General features: G+C 39.9%; 2 protein-coding genes across 2 annotated transcripts in view; both read right to left on the bottom strand.

Moving 5' to 3' along the window:
• LOC110986698 (uncharacterized) overlaps positions 1 to 6,536 on the bottom strand; it is a 76,586-nt gene extending 70,050 nt beyond the window's left edge. Inside the window, exons 1-2 of the mRNA XM_022248811.2 lie at positions 6,232 to 6,536; positions 1,059 to 1,162 (exon numbers count right to left, since the gene is read on the bottom strand). Of these exons, the coding sequence (XP_022104503.2) occupies positions 1,059 to 1,162; positions 6,232 to 6,238 (111 nt within the window). The 5' untranslated portion in view covers positions 6,239 to 6,536. The remainder of the gene's footprint in view (positions 1 to 1,058; positions 1,163 to 6,231) is intronic.
• A 10,093-nt stretch (positions 6,537 to 16,629) lies between these two features.
• Positions 16,630 to 22,166, bottom strand: LOC110986706 (uncharacterized). The gene is made up of 2 exons (XM_022248824.2): positions 21,549 to 22,166; positions 16,630 to 20,290 (listed from the first exon to the last, which is right to left on the bottom strand). The coding sequence occupies exons 1-2, from the start codon at positions 21,773 to 21,775 to the stop codon at positions 19,072 to 19,074; spliced, it is 1,446 nt and encodes a 481-aa protein (XP_022104516.2). The 5' UTR covers positions 21,776 to 22,166; the 3' UTR covers positions 16,630 to 19,071.
• Between the last annotated feature and the right edge of the window lie 145 nt (positions 22,167 to 22,311).

Below are 22,311 nucleotides of genomic sequence, written 5' to 3'. Positions count from 1 at the left end.
GTTTTACTCTATTTAAATCGAGGTACAAAGGAAAAGAGGAGGAAATTCATTCAACTCAGTTGCTTTCATTTTCACAAGGGGACGAGTTAAAACTTTCGAATAATGTACACAGGTTAATGTAACGCGTTCACACCTAGCACGCTGGGACGAATACACACTGGGACAATATTATCTTTTGGGAACAAGATGAAAGTCCAGGCATGCATGTTATGCATATTGTCAGAATATTAATTTCATATCAAAAATGGACAAACTTTCATGTCCCGTAGGGTAAAAGCTCATTAAAGCTCATAAAATCATTATGACAATTCATATTCTATGTAAAATGTAATTAACCAACACTTGAAGTACATCCACGTAAATTCTTTGTTTCAAAAAGCAACCACTTTAAAACGAGATCTCTTTCGGCGAGGGCCCTTGATCACGTTGAAACGTATCTGTTAAAAGCCGTAACAAAAATAATTTAAATGTCTCAAAAATTTCAAAATTTTACATTGATTTTCTTTCACCAGTTTGTGTTAATCCCTGAAGAACGCGTAAATTATCTTGTTCCTGCCCCTTATCATCACATACTCTCGTTGGGAACAGCACAAGACTGTGCTATAGCAATATAGTTATTTAGCGATAATACGAGAGCGTCATCGTTGACGTGGAATGCATATACCATTAAAATGTAATAACAGGAGTCCAACAGCTACAGAACCTAGTGCCTGAATATTGCTATGAAGAGAAAATGCGCCACGGCGGTATGACCACTGTTAGCTGTCATCTGGACTCTGGATTGCTGTGGAAGCCCATTGTCACAGTGCCAAAAGGGAACGCGAAAGAGATTTCTTGGTCTTATACACGTGAATTAATTCAAACCACGCCTGATGTATTTGTCCGAACAGTTAGCACTGACTGAACTTTCTAGCTTCCATTGTGAAGGCACATACACATCTGGAACCTCTGTTTAAAATGGGTTTATTTGAATATCACCTGAATAAATTCTAAAAAAACAAACAGGTGTAAATTTCACTTGTTGAAACATGAATAGAAATGAGCTTGCATGTACTTACCGGCATCTCTTCACACATTCCCTCAACTGACGAAAACCAACACGAGAGAAAACCTAGTAAAACAAGCCACTGAGTTTTCTTCCCAACGATTCCGGCAGCCATCACTGAGTGCGAATATGGAAATATGAAGATGAAATTTCTATTAACTATGATAACAACAACAGTTTTTATATAGCGCCCTTAACTAACCTTAGATGAAAGTGCTTTCCATTACTATTCCGTCTGTTCAATGCGCCGTGAAACTTCCCAAATACCATCTCAGCTCCCTGGGGAGTATTTCGACAGTAAAGCAGCTAAATCAACCACAAAAACAATCTCTGCCCTCACAGGGTACCCAATTGCTCCGGGATGGATAGAGAGGCAATGTGTGAAAATGTGCCTCGCTAGATTCGAACCCAGAACGTGTGGCTTTACCGGCCAAGTACAAAACCACCTATTGGTGGGCAACGAATTCAGATCAAAACTACATGTAAACAGACGCCAAAGAAAATGTTCAGGGCTTGGGGGAAGCACGGAGAAGTTAAGGCGCCGGGATATGTTTTGAAGTACTTCAGACATATGAAGCAAAATATTGGACAGAGAGAACCCCCTCCCCCGCCTTTGCGTTGGTGATTGTTATACTAGTGTCTCAGGAATTATTTTCAGACATCTAGGGGAGATGAGTTAAGTGACAATAGGTTGGAGTGTGTATAGGGATTGGACTTGTGGGGGGTACCCCTCTGTCCCATTTCGTGCCTGGTATAACTTCAGACGATGGAAGGTGACATAGCCAGGTGGTAAGCAAAGAATGAGGGAACTCCAACATACATGTAATGGCAAAACAAGAATTGGTCGTTGGAGCAGGTTTCACAAAAAGGTTTCGTTCTTCGACTGACACACTTTGTGGAACTTTCTACTCTTCGTCAATACTTTAAACCAATGTTACACCCTTTTAGGGTAAAGTAAATTAAAAGATACATTTCTTAAGGAGCAAAGATCTTTGAAGGTCTTCTGAGCGATTAAAAACGTTGCTGTGAGGACCCTGCTCGGTTTACCTTTTTTGTTCACACTGTACCTTAACGTTGCTCGCTAGATGTGAGGATTAGACATACTAACGATGTATCACTGATGAAAAGAAAATTTGCTACGGCAAAATATTCAGAAAGTGACACTGGAAGTTTTGCCCAAAATGACATTACGGTTTTGTTCATGAATAAAGAAATTTTCAAGATAAAATCCAAAAAGCGTAGGAATAGAATAAACAGAGCAGTAATACTGTTTTAGAGCAAAATCAAAACGGTCTAGATGAAAAGGAGGGGAAAAAGAATTCCCGAGCCAATTCCAAAGCAAACTGAATATAGAATGAAGAATTTTTCGTATTGGACAACATATGAATCACACAACGCAATTTCATTTAGTCACACCCGTGGGTGTAACTGGGGCTTCTTTTCTTCGCAATTAAACTGTTTCCTAACCGACCGAACCTCAGCATAGGGTGCGCCCCTGCACCCAGCAGGACAAACACGAAAACCGAGAAAATGACTTTGATTGCATTCACTCTGCCTCGAGACCAATAATAAGACCAAAATGTCTTGCACGAAAGCTTACAGCAAGGGGACGTTGATACATGAAGAACACTCAGGAAAGAAAGGGGCCAGCTGCAGCTAGGGGTAGTTTGTTACAGCGCACTTTTTCTTAAAAAGGTTATAAGGGTGTGTTTATTTTCCAGATAACATTCAAGGAATTTCTAGCCCCGAGCATCATTATGATGGCAACAACCCAACAAGCAGTTCTTTAAACAATTTTGGATTCATAATTTGAACAGAAACAATCACATAAACCTAACAGTGTCTTTCTACACTGACATCACAGGCACAAGTGCCCAAGATTGACAGGAGAAGCAATTCGTAATTTGTAACGTTCACGTTTCGATACATATAACCCAAAATAGTGACGAAAAGTGTTGATTTGTACAAACGTTGTGTAAAATAAAATGAATTATTAGCCCATGGCCCTGTCATTTCGGTTGAGAGCGCTCTGTGTGGCGTTAAGGGAAATACATTCCCAAAACTGTAAAACATTTTCGTTCGAAATTTAAAAAAATCACCCTCTGTAGAGAGAGTACGAGCACAGATATAAATGCATTATGTTATTTTTAGTGTTATAATTTTATTTTGTTATCATTTTTATTTTTATTTTTAGTGTTATAAGCAAATGAATAACCGCATGGACATAAGGTTTGAAAGCCACAAGTTACCCTATATTGTAGTGTATAGTACTGTAATAAATGATCAGTCTATCACAATATAGACGTTCCATGATTAATTAATTAAGTGAAGCAGATAGATGTTTCGGCATGTTTATATTCATATTTGTAGCTTTTTGATCCAAAACGTTATTCTTACCGCACAGGTTTTCTGGGCCAATGTCATCTAAAAAAACAAAGACCATTAAACCAAGGCGGGGCTTGTAAATTGGTTTAAATTGAATGCTCCAGTACGTAAGCATTTGAACATCAAAAAAAAGTAAATGATTTTAGCAGTTATTCGAAAATGAGTATAGTCATGTAGATTTATTAGAAGCCACTGTCAGAGTCTGGCAGGAATTCAGTTTTGTTGGGTTTTGCAAGGAAAGAAACACACAAAATCAAGATAGAAGCTTTTGTAACAAATTAGAAAGTTGTTTTGGTGTTAAATTTGGTTTCCATCATTTTTTAAAGTCAGTTGCGGACATAAAGAAAAATAAACAGTTCCTGCACGCACACTCCCATGAAAAATATCAGGCGTTGCTTCCAAAGATTCCTAAAAAAAAACAAACCCTACACATATTAAAATATACGCTTTCCTCTTCGATTACTGTTGATCGCAAAGATCTTGTTTAAATTGTACCCACGAATAGACAGCTAAGCCTCACTCCAATTCATTGTCATTGAATTTAATCCTTTAAATCACACTCTATTTTCAACGGGGTAATTTGACACAAATGTTTGGTTCCGTATTTTAAATTAATATTGTTAATTGCTTAAAATCTGTTAGTAGTTAAATACAATCTTGCTATAACACGTTTAAATGTCTAATCCCCGTAAGATTAACAGATCAGTGCTCATTAACACCCAAACACTGAATATCCAACAATTTTGAGCAACAAATTCAATGACTTTGAAGCCACATTCATCTTACAGAACAACATCCGTGTTATTTCAGTTACTGAAACCTGGTTTTCTGCTACAAATCCTGGGGTGTTGCTCCCTACATTTGTGACAGCATTAATGCAAGGGATGCTTTTGCTGACATCGTTCCTCCTCATCTTGAAGTCTTATGGGTTAACCTGACATTATCAAGGTCTACTCGACTGATGAGAAACATTTATGTTTGTGTCTTATACTCGTCGCCTCAGTCACAGTATGAGGATCAACTCCCCGACGCGACCACATCATTACTATGGTTGACAACATCCGACTGACAAATGAACATGCCTCCTTTGCCATTATGGGTGACGTCAGTGACCTCCCAACACACCAGATTGAGCGAAACACTGCAATGGTATAAATCGTTCCAAGATAATTTGATTCCATCCGAGGTAACATGATTCTGGACAGAATTTTAACCGATCTTCATGATGAACTACTTAGATCCAGTCATCTCAGCTCCAATCTCCTCCACTGACCATTCGGTGATAACGGTTCTCCCCTTTCGTACTATTGCCCCAATAGAACCCTCTTCATTTTAACTTCGACCTTTTCGTGATTCATTCACCCGTGAGTTTGGGCAATGGATAACGCAAATGGACTGTTCCACTGAATTAAGAAGTAAACATGAAAACACATTGCGCTTGCCCAACTTTGTGGGACCAGCAGATTCAGCAACTCATTACAAGTGCCTCTCGTAGACTTTACATTCTAAGCAAACTTAAGCAAAATGGTGTTAAAACTAGCGACCTAGCCCTACACTTAAATACGGTGCAGTGGTTTGGTCTTCGGGTGTGACTGTAAACTAAGATTAAAGTATTGAAAGAATTCAGAAGCGTGCACTTCGCATAATCCTTATACCCAAATGTCTTGCCATATAACGATGTTATCAATGTCCTGAACATTCAATCACCTGTCCCCTCTATGATCAGGTTAATCAATTCGCAGTAGTTGTGGTTTTAGGTGTTTGTATGTAATTGTTCTATCTTATTCTATTTTATTCACTAAAATTTTATCTATAATGTGAGTCACTGTAATTGTGTTTTATCTGTTTAAGTTATACTGTTTACATGTATGTAATGTTTGGCTATCATTGTAAATATTAATTATTTCTGTAAACCTAACATTTTTAGTCTTTGGACTTTTTTGTGGCCACCATCTTTTTTAACCTTAAAACAAAAATGAAAGAATGAATCGATGAAAATGCTACACACTTGACTTTAACATAATGTTCAATGGCTTAACATTATTCATCTAAAGTCTACACCCGTTTTGTATACAAACGTGTTAAACTGATAGCAAGAAAGTGCGTAGAAAAAGTATTTAATGGCTGAATACTGTTTTCTTGTTCCGCCCACATTTTGTTCGTTTTTTTATTTTAATGGTATGGTGCGAAATGTAAAACCTCTATCAAGTATCCCGTTCCCTATGGTAGGCCAACATTTCTCCTCAGGAAATCGAAGCAGAATAAGGAAACGGAATGTTTATCACAGCCTTTGCGAATGTAAATTCCCTTCACTAAATTTTATATTTGTTGTCAATGTTTTCTCAATCTGCAGTCATTTTCACTCTTTTTGTCGAGTTGTGTATCCTAATGTTAGGGAACAGAAGCAGGATTAGATTCTACAACCAAAAGCATTTTGTTTGAAACCGTGGCTGCTTGGTAACTAAAACCACTCTTGTAAACGACCGTGCGGGCAACAAGTGTGACAACAGTGCTCTTTCTCCTCTAAATTTCCGGAACCTGAAGCCCATTTTAAATGTGTTCAAAGGATTTCCACAACGTACCAACAATTAAGGGGTTTTGACGTAGGAAAGGGACCATTGCTTCCAATCACAGTAACAACCAGTAACAATCAGATTTACAATGCTCATTTGATTTTTCTAGGTAGCAAGGGGTCTGTTCATCCTATATATCAGATGTAACGGAAAGCTTCTTTTTTTCAAACACTGTGTTCGTACTATAATATTTACAAATAAAACAAAACTGTGAAAGTGGAAACCTACCTTGCATTGCTCCAATGAAAGCAAATAACACTCCTGTCTTAAATAATAACTTGGCGGTGTGACAGCACAAATCGAGTTCCGCACAGCTATGAATGAAAACAAAGGCTTTGAAAAAGTACGCTTTCGAATGAAAATCGTACGACAAAGCCGAACGCTACTTGTAGCTCCACAGTGAGCGAAACTCCGATCAACTCACTACAACAGAGCAAGCAACGAGGTAGAGGACTCTTCCACTGACTGGGTACAGTCTGCGTGGCACACACAAAGTCACAAAAACAGTTGTTTAATTTAATAACTGCAACAGGAATGTCGACACGTTGACATTTCTCAGGCAACAGAGGGGAGGGACATCAGAGCGAATTTGCATAATTCTCATTTTATACGAAAAACAGTAAGGCGCCGCATGCGGGTCTCCCTTAAAGGTTGTCATGGCAACCACGTGGATTATTCCACTGAATTAAGAAGTAAACATGAAAACACATTGCGCTTGCCCAACTTTGTTGCATGCAAACCTCCAAAGTAAGCATTATGAGCGATCTTTAGTTTGATACGTTTGTTCATTTCATTTTGATAGGTAACATTTTGTTTTAATTTTGGTTCTACTACGTTTCCATTACCCATGGGTGTTTCAAATCCTGCCGTTTATTCAGTATAGCAGTACATACATTCACAAAAATTTAAAAATCTTTACCAAGTATCACGCGTTTAACAAAAATTACATTACTTTCGAGAAAGACAGGACAGTCAAGAGTAACGTTTCTTATTTGTATTATTAAAAAAGACTCGTTTGCCTAATATTTCGAGACTCAAACTATTAAAGTGCTTTCTATGCAAAAATTTAAATGGAATTAGGACCATCTGGGAGTCGGTGATCAACGGTCCCGGCATAAAATTCAAGGTGGTTTATAAACACATTCTCTTTAGCACTTTTCCTTATAATGACATCATCTTATAATTACACTCATTGATGATATTTTTGAAACGCGGGGTATCATGTTTACTGTAAAAAGACGGTAATTGAGTTCGAACACGTTTCTAAATATTTTATACCCAGATTCTAAACACGTCTCACAGACGTTTAGATTAAATTAAAATTAAAATGCGTATGGCATTGTGTTAAAATGCTCCACAGTTTTCATAAAGCTAAACGTACCGTGGAAAATTGTTCGGCATTTAATCAAACACATTTTAATGTTTAATTAACTTGTTGTGGGTTGGACGTGTTAAAAAGTGAGAGCAGAAGTAGTATTTAAATTCTAAGCGCTGTTTTTACAGTGTACCTGCCATGAACACGAAGAAGTGATTTCTTTGTATAAAAACCATGCAGCTTCCAGTAGTTATGCTACTATACTAGAATGAATACCTAGTTACACAATAGTAGCGATCGACCTCTTGCCGGAAGGAGAAGAATGAGTAAAAAAAAACGTAACCCACATATGAAAAGCTCTCGTACGAAAAATGTGATGGCACACTAGCAGTTTAGATGAATGGTGTCGTCATGGCTACGAAAAAGCATCAAGAAGCTTGTGCATAATTAATGTAAACTTTTTTCAGTTTCAGTGCACAATGTACATATTTCTATCATTTGAAAGTTCGGACAGTTCGATGCATAATGCCGCTGCCGGCATGCAATTTCGCACGGTCCATTACGGCAAGGCTACTCATCCATTAACAATCAGCTCACGTATTGTCTTCGCTATCAGCCGCGCATTTGCCAAGATTAATTCATCAGCCAGAGAGAGTAGCTAATTGAATTTAATTGCAGCAGCAGGATAATTATTAGCCCCTTCTGGACAAAGAATCGTTTCTTAATGGCGTCATACTCCTAGCTTCCCTGCTCTCCTTTTTCCCTTCCGTCCCAGCGATGAAAAGGTAAAAAAAAAAAGTATGACAAATCCTTCCTCGAGTTATTCATGACAATTTTGGGTCAGACTTGATACACCCTGAGTGCGGGCAACGTTATCATGTCAAGAAGAGAGCAAATACTAGTCAGTCTTCTGGCTAAACATGTCTCTTTCTTGGAAATCGCGCATTCTTCACTTTAGGATGGGGCTATCAGAGTAGGTAAATCGCATATACCTGGAAGCTTGGTAATTTTTCAAAAAGGTAATGTAAGTACGGCCAGGTTGGCAATGTTGGTGAATGTAGACAAACACTGCAACCATTGTGGTTCCAGAAAAATTGATGTTTTTGAAGCATTTTCACACGTTTTCATGAGGGATGAATGGCAGTCTACTGACTCAAGTTTAGAAAACAAAATATAAAAATAAACACACAAGACGCTTATACATACAGCAAGAGATGCTTTCTGGGTTTTGACTACAGTCGCAGTGGGCATGTAGAAAATAGCCACTGTACATGTACACTGGCAGCCACTGCAATTACTCCAGACATTTATTTCGGTAACTGACTCAGGTACTCGTGCATGTCAGACGGAAAGCGCTAATTATTTCACCTCTTTCATATATGAAATTAATCTTTTATGAAACACCTTCCCTTGCACAATTCACAGCCATCGAATAAATAAATGGGGACAGATTAATTTTAAGACTTAACAGCCTTTTATCAGCTGCAATTTGTGGGTAAGCCATCTCCAATATTGGGCGAGATATTGCCCACTACACCACAAAGTGATATATCATGCATGCGAAGAGATCATGCAAAATGCATTCACTCGTTCAACAAACGGAATACGACACCACATAATGCTAAATTGAAGTGGCAATTTTATATTAAAAGAAGAAGCTACGTGTAGCAAAACCTAAGCGCATGCATGGTGTACCACATTTTGCATTCGGTAAAATGCAAGCAATATTCACACGTTATATAGTGTTGGTGTCACACCCCTAGAGTTGTCCTACCCTTAGGGACAGACCTTTGGTAGCTCAGACACAAATATATACACACCTGTTGCTGGAAATTTGTTTGCCTACACAATATTTACATTTATTTATAAAAGAACACAAAATAAGGATAATTTCTTGCATTGACATTTTTAATTACAATATAAATGAGGTGATGAGCACCTCAATGTCCTGCCACCATGGTGCTTCTGTTTCTCGCGTTGTAGTCGGCTTCTGTGGCCTGTGGCTGACTCGCTAAGTTTCTGCGTCCCACCGCCGCGGCCCAATCCTTCTGTTACCAAGGGTCAACCGACTCCCTCTTCCTCTTAACTTAAAACCCTGAAAATTACAACCATATTCCCATGTTTCTGGTTTTCCGGCCAAGTTACATTTAATGCAAAATATTCATTAATAAGCTTGAAGTGTTATGAATTGTGTCAAACTTCCAAGATGACGGTAAATTGTTTCGGTGCTGCAACATCCTCAACTCAAATTACTTAGACCTATTATAATTTTATGCAATATCTCGGCAAATCTCATTTTCACTGGCTCAATATCTGGTTTTGCAAGGAACGAATGTATAAAATAAATGTCCAATGTATCATATTTATACATAGCTAAATTACAGGAACTGGGCGTTTCCTAGCTTTCCGTTTCTCAGAACAGTCTGAACGTACATGCCGTTTGTTCTACTTCCATAATTAGAAGTCACTCAAGACTAACTCATTGACTCACGACTACAAGTCATTGAGGCTGGCCGCTGCCCTCTCCTCGGAATCAAGCAATGAACTGATCACACCAGCCCATATCTTTTTCTTTTTAAACCCGAAGGAAAAATTCCAGCACTGCCACGCCTTATTCCAAAGAACTCAGAATGTTTTGTGTACTACCCTTCATAAATATTCATTATTCAAATCAATGCATAAGTGCTATGTCTACCAATAGCAACTCACCTGGCACTCAGTCCATCATTCTGGTAAGGTTGACTGACTTCAGGAATGTTTGGGTGTGGCGGCTCAGGGAAATCAAATCTTGTTTTACGACTAAATACCACGTTTATCTTTTCAACAATTAGGGCCAAGATTATACGGAATTATTAATTTAAGAGTAATTCCGATTTGATATTACTCTGTGATATTACTCTGTATGCAGTCATCATTACAAAGTATGCCAATGGTGGTGCTAGAAGTGAAAGCTAAATAATATCGGCAAAATTTTCTTTGGAATACTTATCAGGATAGATTTGCTATTGAATACAGGAACTCCTCTGTATGGGTTACTGAACAACTGATAATCAGAATACTGAACAGTCTTGAATGTTCAGACTTATAGCCTACATGTATACTTTTTTATTTTGACACAAAATCGATTAATCTTCTCCTTGTCAGAGGGAAGAGTAACATACAGAATGCTGCGAAAGTCTGAAAAGAAAATCACTGACAAATTGAATATTCTTCCGTCCTACGCTAGTTCATCTTCTTTGATCTTTTGTCGTAATCTTGTATTCTTGGAACTTACATATATGTCTGTAAGTCTTACGGCAATGTCAGCCAAGCACAAAAGCCCCCCCCCCGCGTAATTATAAAGCTCGAGGCTTCTAAACGTCTATATACAGTTCTAAAAGTGCACGACTTCAAAGATTTCTCAACATTTTCTTCTTCCTTTAATACACAAATTGTGAATGAAAATAATTACACTCCTAATTAATTTTGTTAGAAACACTGGCGGCGCTTGTGGGTTCAAATGCATTCACCGAAAAGCTGCTTGCACCCAAGTTTGCACCCACAAAAAGTTTGCCACATATTACGACAGGGCGATCGACCTTTTCGTTTTACGACTCCGCACCATAACCCAGGAATAATGAAGGATCAGTTGCATCCACACGATTCTGCCTTGCCCGACACTTGCACCCACAGCCATCGAGGTCTGGCGCCGCCACTTGTTTATAAATAATTTAAAGATCCTATGGCCCAAATTCCACAGGGACTCAACTACAATAATAACACACTTTTTCGGATAAATTTACCACTGGGCACAACATGTAGTCACGTCATTTCAATGTTTTGAAAAATTACTTTCTTTTCAAAACATCGTTAGATTTTATTGTTAATTTCCATTTAAATCTACTCACACAGACTTCATTTTAGGGTGATGTTTATTCATGATAAAGAATTCAGTTCGGTCTATTTATCGCTTCGGCGATGTTGAAAGTGTGCGTTTAGCAGTCATTTTGAAACGTTTTGTTAATTTTATTTCCTCTGAGGCAAGATGGAACGCCATGGTCAGATACCAGTATGTTTGTTTCAATGTCCTTGAGAGTGTCAAGCATAGCATTCGTCGAGATTAATTTCGTGATGTATTCTCCTCTCTTTTCGTATGTTAAAAAGGGGTAAGTTACATTACAAAGCTTTTCTGATTATAAATGCCATGTTCGTATTCAGCCTGAATTAATAAAGATCTTCTCAGTTTGCCTAAAGAATTCAATATCGCTGGAATGTCACAGCAGTTTTGATAAGAGCAGGAAAAAAAGTTATATTGTCATGGAATTGGGGGAACTATGGCTTTTTTTAAATAGGTTTTCATTGACAAAATATAGAAAGAGGATTCGAGCGCTTTGCAAAAGCCATATCTTCTCATCCTTCCAAATTGATCACTGCCTGCGACAAACGGCCTTTTTGTACGACAGAAAAGGGTATAAGGACGCTCTTTCACGGACTTTCGACTTTAAAAGGGAGATCTGAGTTTGACTTTTGCTTTCCTGTCATGCTGAAAGGACTTACAAAAATTGATAAACTCTTCACTAACATGAAACAAGTCAGGCAGGGAATAACACGATACAAAATTTAGGTCGTCCTACGCCTTCCCTCCCCACGAGAGAAACATCAGCTGCACTAATCGCACGAGGTATACCTCTGAGAGGGTAATTCAGGATCACGAAGATTGAATCAAATGAGACCTGTTCACTGGAGTCATTGAAGCGACTGTAATTGCATAACAAAGAGCAGTCTCCCTGTCCGAATGAATCCCATTCAGAAAAAAATATCAAGTTCAATAACAGCATGCATTTATGCCTCTTTCTCGTCTTTTCTAGTTGGCGTCCTTTTGCGCCGATTTGACCGATACACGTGCTGCCATTAATCATAACGTTTGTCTTCGATGTTCCCCAATTAAGAGTGATATTGTTTTGACAATGTATGTTTTATGCAATTTTGTTTGTTTAACCTCTCAGGTGTAATTTCTGTTTCGTAGCAAATTTGATCTTTTTAGTCGCTTTTTCTTGATAATCGAAGAAACTGCCTTTGCGTATTACACGTGTGTGTGGAAGAAAAGCTAATAACAAATTTGCTATACAAGCCTAACACCCTCGGACTAATGAAGATTATTTTCTCCTTTATTTCCCCGCAAAATTGTCACCCGGGACAAAGAGCATCCAGATTCCCTCAGCGCTGCAACAATGGTCTGGCTCCAGTCAAAGTGTATGGTCAACACGCAAGATGATAGGCTCATCCATAAATGATCAGCATTTCACAACTCTGTCCGCGGAGACTTCTGCCACCACCGCCGGGCGCGTCACACTCCGTCGGCTGGGAGGGTGCGACTTGGGACCGTGTTAAAGCTGATCTCTCAACGGATGATGGCCTCGGTCATGTCCGGATTTCGGCTCTTCCGATAGCATGAATGATGTACGCTGTACAAGTAAACCGATGCCGCGAGGGACGGCAGGAGACAGCGCTTTATTGCACAGAGATCCACGTAACCGCAACGGCAAGAGGGCGACGACTCATTACCACAGGCTGGGATCAAATTTCCAGTTGACGGACGCAAAAGGGCTGGTGATAACACTTAGTGTTATCAGGTGATTGGGCTCAACCTAATTACCCTGATGAAATCGTACGATTCCACCTTTCTCCTCTTTTTTTTCCCCCAGACAATAATTCTCCGGGCCATTTTTTCAACATGGTACAATGCATAAGCTTGAAAGTTGGTGTGAACTTCAACTCCGAAGGTGTACTCCACAAAGTTTACGTCATGAGGACATCATCATAACGCAACTTATTATTAAATTTTGAATATTTATTTAATCCCTATTTACTTTGTCCAAAGTTTCACAAAAACATTTTGGGTCATTTTGCAATGTTGTATCTTTAAAGTTACACAAAGCAATGCCTCAGATACAAAGATGCTCCTAGAACAATGACACCTTGATGACGTCATCAGATATCAAATAATGAGTGCACAGTTTGATAATTGTAATCCACATCGAATCAACCGCGACTTCCCGTAACGTGCTTCTTGCGACAAGTGATACATGGTAAATTTAGGCCTTCATATTTTTTTTGTATACGCAAACTCAGGCGAGCCTTGCTTCTGGTCGAAAGTGGAAGATGTACATGTGCCGTTTGTCAAAAACAGGAACCCTCCCGCAAAAAAAATTGATCATTCAGCAAAATGTCACATGTATGTAAATAACAAAACGTAACAAAGTAACGTCTGACCTGATTCACAAAAGACACTGCGCTAAAAATGCAGGGTCTCGATGTGGAATCCGGTGGGTTATTTTTTTTCATGGAAGTGAGGTTTGTGTAAAGATACATTTTTTTTTCATCTGTAAACATTAATATTACTTTGATGTCGGGCTTGGTCCGGCTCTCGCCATTTCACAGTTCGCCAGTGGGGGTGATGAAATCGGTGGTAAGATGAGACAGCACCCTGAACTGCATGAGAGCGCTGTGCCACCGGCTGTGAAGACTCTCAAGAGAAGACGTGCTTTTCACTTGCTGAAGAAGATGAATGTTCACACATTGGCAGTGATTGAGACCACAGCGTTTAGCTCATGGGAATAGGGAATCAAGCCTCCCTGGCGAGTGGTGGGAAAAAAAGTACGACGGGGCACGTCGCCGGTTTCAGGGCGTAGACCCGCTAGCGCCGAGCGAGAAGGCGAGAAAACAGGATCATGTTGGTGGGGGAAAGTCTGCGGTGAGGCAAAGGGAACAGTGCTTGAACAATACATAGCAAAAATACATGGAAATGTGAAAAAAGCTCATCAATGTAATGCACTGCACATTTTCTTGCATCGCTCAATGCGGCCAATATCGGAGAGTTTGAGAGTTGGAACCCTCCCATGCGTGAAAGTGTAAAAAGGGAGTTTTCGGGTGGAAGTAGTCAGGTCGGCGAACTACAATTTCAACGCCTTGTACTTTCAGGTCCAGCGTTCGAATCCCCACCACATGGAGTGCCGAATTCGTGATTGCCTACCTACATATTTTCTTCCGGAAGAAACATTTAAAATGAAGGAAATATTTCTTCAACAGCTTTTCTCTCAATTTGAAATCTGGAAGCGGGTGCATTTTCGTCTTTAGACTTTTGAGCAATTTTCTAGCACATTAAACTGTAAAATCAGTGATGGCACATCAGATTTTCAAATTTGCAAACTCAGGTGTATGTGTGGTAATTTCTTTTACTTCCTTCTTTCGTTATAAAATTACACAAATTTGGATTTAAATTTAAGGGACCAATTTTCGAGTCATTACTAAATTATATCATAGAGGTATTAACCCTAACAGCCCTGAATCCTCCAATTTTAATATGATTTTGCGCACACCCTGGGGAGTTAGGGTTAAACACAAGGAGAAGCACATACAGAGTACAAAAGGGTCAATGATGACCACCGCCAGCACTGCACGTGTTGCAAGGACAAAACAAATTCCGCGCCGCTTGCGGGCTATAAGGAATGCTCGGAGTTGCATTTGGAAAGGATTGTGGGTACTGCGCATGCGTGTCTGTAACACTTCCGCATGTTAAACATGGCTGCCTTGAGACGGAAACCACCGCAGACTTAAATTTCGATAATTTTAGTGATTGTTCTGATATGACGATGAAAGTCTGGTGACGTCTTTACATCCCCAAAACGTCTCTCTTAACAATAAACAGAATTACTAATACAAATTCTCCAAAAAATATACGCACAAGAAAACTGAGAGAATGTAGCTGGTTTAGAGAAATATAAAAAACACACAAAATCATGGGAAGAATCGTTGTCCTTTCTGTCACTGTCCACAACTGTCTCAGCATGAACCTTCACCACGTTGTCAAATGCATTCCTCCGGCATGTTTCCACCTTCTTTTAACCGTAGGAACCACTAGGATTGCGACTTATGATATAAATATAGCAGTTCATATTTTGGGTATTTATTCTCTATCGCCGGAAACGCAAAATGTCATAACTGACTTTCAAACGTCAGACCTTTGCCAAATAACCACCGCTGGTTTGGAATTTTCGAGCGCATCTGCAGAAATCACTCCCTGACTCCTGAGGAGAACTGAGCATTTTGTTCATGCATCTTTCCACTATTTATTTACTCCAGTATGCCAGAGCGAAACACAGCTAGTCTGTGGGTTACCAACTACATGTACCTGGCGGTGGCGATCACTGTGTACAAAGAACGTTTAGGGTCTTCAATATTGGGGCTGGTAACTGCGCGTTGTCTATGGAGCCGACCGGAGCGGTTAATTTAATTGGATTACGGTCTGTAGGACTTCGTTCTTACTCCTTGTGTTTGACAGCTCCATGATTATATATTGACAACCAGACAGCCACCTTCCTCGTCTTTACGCCTACGTAACATGCACAGTAAAGCACCTATACACCAACGTGCCCTTGCTCGATTAAAGATCACGACACTAAATCATAGACGAGAGGAATTCATCGTAAAATCTTGCCAAAACTGAGAGCATCTGACTGTAATATCAAAAACACACCTAGTCATAACACGAAAACTAGTAACAGGCATCTTTTCTGATCCGAGAACCGAAGTTCCAGGTTGAAAGTTATGGTATAAGTGCCAACCCATATTTGACACGATTAGAGAACACTGATAACCACATGTAGTAGTGTCAAGTAATGTTTCGTACATGCATATGTCGTGCCTTTTGTAGTCTGTACCGTGTGTATGTAGGCCTATTCTGTCTATTTGTTTCTTCTTTTTTGTATACGATTCACGTACATGGATGTTTGTTTTTCTAACGTGCTTTACGGTTAATTAAACTTTTAAGTGTTCTAACTATTAAGAATATCTTATGTTTTAATGCATTTTTTTAATTATTGTAACAAATCTCACAATACAGACCTGACTGTGACAGGTTTGGGTGATAAAATAATTTAATAATTCAATTCAATAATACCTGCATGTAGTGCAGACAGTTTCTTCAGATGCGGGTGCCAAGGTCAGAGTACCGGGTGTTAAACCAGGCTCTCAAGCTTTTGCCAAAACTAGAGGTCACAGGAAATTGTCACTCACGAACTCAAACATCAGGGCCACCGAGTGAAAAAAATGCCATCAACCACAATTGCATACGGACTTTTTTTACAAGCTGCCTGTAGGTTTAGAACATTAGAATTTTACCTTGCCCTAATATTTTCCAAAACCAGTCCCATTTCAATAGGTTTGTTTGTGATTTGGCTCCTTCCTGAGGTTAATACCTGGTCACATTTTGTGATGACAAACATTTCTAACCCCAGTAAAATACTTGCGATGAAAGATAGATGGATAATGTGTACACCCATACTTAAAACCATGTTTAATTAAGAGGTGGTCACTTTAAATCAAGTTACATTAATTCAGGATAAATCATTTACAGTAAAACCTCGTTAATAAGCGCACCGTTATACTACAAGATTCTGCTCACAAGGAAAGTTAAATTTAGGTCCCAATCCTTTGTTTTAATTGTTATCATTATACAAGGTTCCTGTTGTAACAAAGTGATTTGCCAAGTCCGAAGGATCTTTTATTAATGAGGTTCGACAGTAATTCATTCACTGAATCCAAAAGGCAAGTGCCTTAATTGAACACAAAATTTCAGCCAACCCAGTCTATCTGTAACAACATGTATCCATACTTCTCATCAATACTGTAAGTACTGGGAAAACTTCAAATCAATTGAAAATTCTTTTGCCCTTTCAAAAATGTTGATCAAATCGGTGATTTTTTTTAAAAATCGTTGTTGATTAAAATTAAATCCAATATAGTGTTGTTGTTTAAAATTCAATCTAATATAGTGATTTAATTCAGAAGAAGTTTAATCGGCCAACGCTCCGTAAAATGAAATTAGATAAGATGTTTGTTCATTTGAAAAGATGGCTAATTAATTTTCGAGCACAAGTGGGGAAAATAAATAATTAGTAACAGTGAAATGCAAACTTTTGTTTCCGTGGCATTGACTTTATATGTGGGCCTTTTTAAAGCTGAAATCGCTTTGAAATCATAATCAAAATGACCCAAGATTTGACATTACACATAAGACATTAACAATTAAGTAAAAAATGCTCAATAAGTGTGAACTCATTTCGATCAGCTCTGGCAAGATGCGGCAATGACAGGTTACTTAAACTTAACGGATCACTTTGTTCAATGGTGAAAGGTCGTTAAACACGATTTTGACACAGTAAAACCACTGATTGTACGTTTACAAAAGATACGCTGAGCAAAATAGCGTAACACTGCACACAGCATTCACAATGAAGGAAACATGTCCAGTTCTAAGTTGGTCAACTGCACTGACCAATAATCAGGACGAAGAGGCAATGAAACAAAACAAATCCACCACCCCCCCCCAAAAAAAAAAAACTAGAAAGCGAGCACTTGGAGATAAAAACGACGAAGACGGTACTTAACAGTTTGTGTCTGGATTGTAGACTCCTATAGAAAACTCGATTGAATCACCCTCAAACATCGAGGCAGTAGATTCAGAGACTTCATCAAGGGAGCAACTTGAAGTGAACTTAACTGAGATGTGCAGTTGCATACGCAAAGACTTGAAATACAGTACAGGGTACACACCCAAACACAAGGTTAGCAATCGACAGAGGTAAAGTCCCACGATTGCCCTGTTATCAGAATGGAGTTGGGGGCTGCTTTAACCATGACATTCGGTGGTTGGGGAAATCATAGAGGAAAATGACAGGAGTTTGAACTGACCTGGCTATAGTATCTGATCTGGCTAATTACCGCTTTCTGGCATGCCCGGTATGTCCATAGCCAGAGCGCAGCGAGCGCTTGCTATGCGTCATCTTTTTCACAACCACAAAACCCCTTCGTACCCTGTGATCGCCGCCGCAATTTTTCGCTGGTAATCTGCTGGTATAGGAAATTGAATATTTATGCTTAGTTGGTGCTTGATATGATCCCATAACAACTTCAGATTTAATGTTAGCGCAGTTGATTGCATTACGCGGTGTGCCCTAAATGTACATGTGAAGTCACTGCTCTTAATGAACGCTTTCTTCTGGAGTTGTTTTTGGAATAAATTGCCCGTTGTTCACAAGATTTTGTGTTTTGTTTAAATCCTATTCATTATTACATAATTATGTACAAAAAGGTATTTCACGAGATGGCACATTTTGTTCCTTACGAACTTAGCTTTCCAGTAGTAGTCAACATTTGGTTTGCCAGTCTTCTCCAAGGGAGGTGAATTAACTTACAAACTTTGCATGGATAATGGAACAGTGTATCAAAATTAAAAACGTTTATTCACGATGGCAAAAGTACGGAAGCGTATGAGGGCCACTTGCAACTCGCCTGTCTAGCCGCGGCGAGAGATAGTGTCTCGAAAAACTTTTTTTTGCAAGTGGCCCTTATACGCTTCCGTACAAACGTAGGTCTAATATCAGGTATTTTCTCCATTTCCTGGACACAGCAAAAGTTTGTATTTAATTGCAAGCAAAATATTACTGGCCCCGCTTGTCCGGCAAAGAATGTGGGCAGTAATTAGGCATGCTTGGAATAATTTCTTTTATTCGTCTGACTAGACGGCATGCATCATTGAACACATTGAAGTGCCAGAGTTGTAACTCCTTCTGTGTCCTTCCTCTATGGTGAGATAAAATGGCCCTTGGCATTTTAACAATAAAAAAAGTTCTATAGGTGGCAAGGAACAAACCAGTGTAACGTTGTATTCTAACGAAGAAAGTTGACAACCCGCTGATCGACTCATACCAGCATTAAAAATAATCCGCGTTCACTTTTTCTCCATGATTAATTTTCAAGAATATGTCTTTCTGTTTTTCAAAAATCTCCAAACCTTTTTGATAGATCATCATGTCTGCCCTGAGGACATCTTGAACTGTTGGATCTGCCTTGAGATCTCGTATTTGATTCGCAATGGAATCATTGAGGAGAGAGGAATTGGGACTGGTTATGTTAGATTTTAGCTTTATATTTGTTGAATTCCCATGCTTTTCGTATGATCCAATGTTAACATGGCTACCACTGCATAATTCATGAAAAGGTAGTTTGTATGCAAGCTCCATCATGGCCAATGAGAGGTCAAACTCATCGACCAACATAATAACCTTAAACCAATGTTCAAGATTGTCGAGACAGTACTGAAGCAGGGCATCATGCTCTGTACGGTTCAGCGTCAGAGACATAATGAGTTTCTGGCGGAACCAACAGGTGGCGTCCTCCAAAGATTTCGAGCCCTCAAATTCGTGCGGCTCTCCCTTCAAGTCAACAAACGGAATCCACTTGGTTTTGTCGCTGCAAAACTCGGGATGGAAGACCAGCTGCCGAAAGAAAAAGCTGCCCTGGTGCAGCGCCCATTCGCGAAGCGTTGTCTTTTCGGCATGCAGGGCCGTGCAGAGCTGATCCGTCCTCGCCTTCTTGCAGTACGAGTGGGACGACAACGTCCGGGTGTAAGGGTCCCGTAGGACTGTGAAGTAGGAGCAAGGCTGCTGCAGCTCGTCGCATGCGCCGAACGCGTACCCGCCGAAGTAGGTGTCGGGACGCCGCTTGCCTCTACGGTGCAGTTTCCTGAGATTGGACAGCAGGCCCAGGCGGCCCTCACTGCTAAGGACGTGGCCCAGTTCTCGATCAGTGGCCTTAACGACTTGTCGTAAGCACTCCTTGGCAGTAGTACCCGCGGCTTTGTTGTGGTGCAAAAATATCAGCACATCTTTATTTAACGATGTACTTTTAAACTCCTCGGCACCGTTTAAATTCAGAAGGTAGTTTGGCATGAGTTTCTCTCTCCTGGGCCATGGGAAGGGAGCATAATGTTTGCTTTTTGTCGACGTATCTCCAAATTCCTCGCCCTGAACACTTTCTTTGTTACTTGCGTTCCCCCGGGTGCTCAAATTGCGGGCGATGCATCTCGGCTTCAAAGAGGACCTATTTGAATTCGAACACTCCCGATATGCTGGAAGTTGCTGTCCACTTTCCCTGTTGACAGAAATGGTATCATTTATAGCATGCATGTCTCAATGTATGACACACACACGTAAAATATAATAAAAATAGAAAATGGATAGAATCAAAGGTTCGCGCTTAATTTTCTTGCTGTGCACTCCTGATGTAAAAAAGTTCAATTAATAATATCGTTCGAGAAATTGCCTCAGGGTTGGATTGTACCGTGGGCCTCTATGTAATCAGTGTCTGCTCTGTAAGCCTTGCTTTGCCCTGCTGTAGACACAAGGATTAATTTCATAACATTGAAATTACGTATTTCATGCAAGTCAATGCTATCTGGTGTGGAGCTTTTTCTGAAATAAAAAAATCAGAGGAAATTACAAACTTTTAAATATCATACTTTATGATACAGTTTTCGTAGAGCCCCGAATTTTAGGTAGCCCGTGGACAACGTACTTGTACTGTACGTTCAAAACCCATTAAGTAACCAACCCACCAACCCCCCCCCAGAAGTAGCGGTTGGGTGCATTGTCGACAATGGAAGCAGGTTAATCAAGTCTATACAAAAGCTGCAAAACATAAACAAAACAAAAATCAAAACTAAAACAAAACGGACAAACACTCTAGCAAACAACAAAACTGTACCAGTAAAACCAAGGAAAGAGTTCCATACGGACAATACTCATTTTCCCTTAAAATGTTATAACAGCCGTGAGAAAGTAATAACATGTCCCAATTAAAAGTGAAATTTAGCAGAGAAACTTCTGAAGCACTTGCTGATAAACAGTCACGTCTAGCATGCAGGGTGTATATCTAAACAGGAAGCTTTCATTAGCATTGATTACCGAAGGGCTTCCAGCTAGCTCAAACTGGACCCATTGTAGAATATCACGGAGCCACAAAAAGCTCCATCATTATACATGTATACAGTGGAAATCATGCAGCATCTTTGAGCACTGTGTCTAGCAAAATAATTCTGTTCTGTGTGGCATGGGCCCAGGCCTACATATATTTTTCAATGAAATAGTCAGACCACCTCTGCTTTGCTCTATGGTCACACGCAAAGTACGTTGTATACTACACAATAATTCTGCTGAAAGCCTCAACTGTCGCGCTTTCGAGGCAACACACCCCATACACACCGAACAAAGTGGTATGTAAATGTACCTGTTTTTACGAGTATACTGCACGCTCGTTCAGTAACCCGCACAATACCAGAACATGCATGTACATGTACATCATGTACTGTACATGTATATCGTAGAACTAGCTGCATGTCAACACTACTTACAGTTCAGCGTCCGACGGTATCTTGCTGCTGCCAACAGCACCAGTCAGGCCGTGAATTCCTCGGCCGAGAGCACTGTGCTTCCGTCCCCACTCACTATAGCGGAGACAGACATGCAGGCAGCCGATAGAAATGGTGAGGAGGCCCACCATCTTCAGTGGCTGCCTGATGATTCGCCTCCACACTACTTTGAGGGCGGCCATTAACGGGTCCTTGTACGAGGCAGCCATACCTCGAATGAACAGCACAATGGCGAATGGAAACTACAATCAAAGATATCACATGGAGCTGAGCTTTAACACGTTCATGCTGATTGCATGCCTGGAACAACTTGGTGCATACATGAATGCACATGCGGCACACACGGAACTACACAGTGCAGTGTTCATGTATCTGTACACAACCAATGACGTCTGCACCACACACACCAACCATTCCCCTTTCACCTCGCCAAATCGTCATGCACAGCAGATCGCTGCAAGACTTGTTCGGTGTATTACACATGCTGTATTGCGATGTTTTGTGCGTGTTATGTGGACGAAGCATTTACAGCATGGGATCCCTCCCATCTCCACATACACTGCCGCACCAGGACAAAACAAAACTGGAAAAAACGGATATAACAGACTTTTTACAGCTGATTAGGGGGCCAAAAGCAATATTACAATCCATAAATTAATTATTTTCTTGGCGGGACTGGGCAAACCACCTCCATGGGCAAACAGACGTGGACCTGGGATCATAAAGTTTTGAGTACATTATAAAC

This window comes from Acanthaster planci, linkage group LG02, assembly GCF_054643075.1.
Source record: "Acanthaster planci isolate LZ-2023a linkage group LG02, COTS_SCS, whole genome shotgun sequence".
NCBI classification, from domain to species: Eukaryota; Metazoa; Echinodermata; class Asteroidea; order Valvatida; family Acanthasteridae; genus Acanthaster; species Acanthaster planci.
Note: the sequence above shows the minus strand (reverse complement) of the source record. Positions and strands in the feature narration are given on the sequence as shown.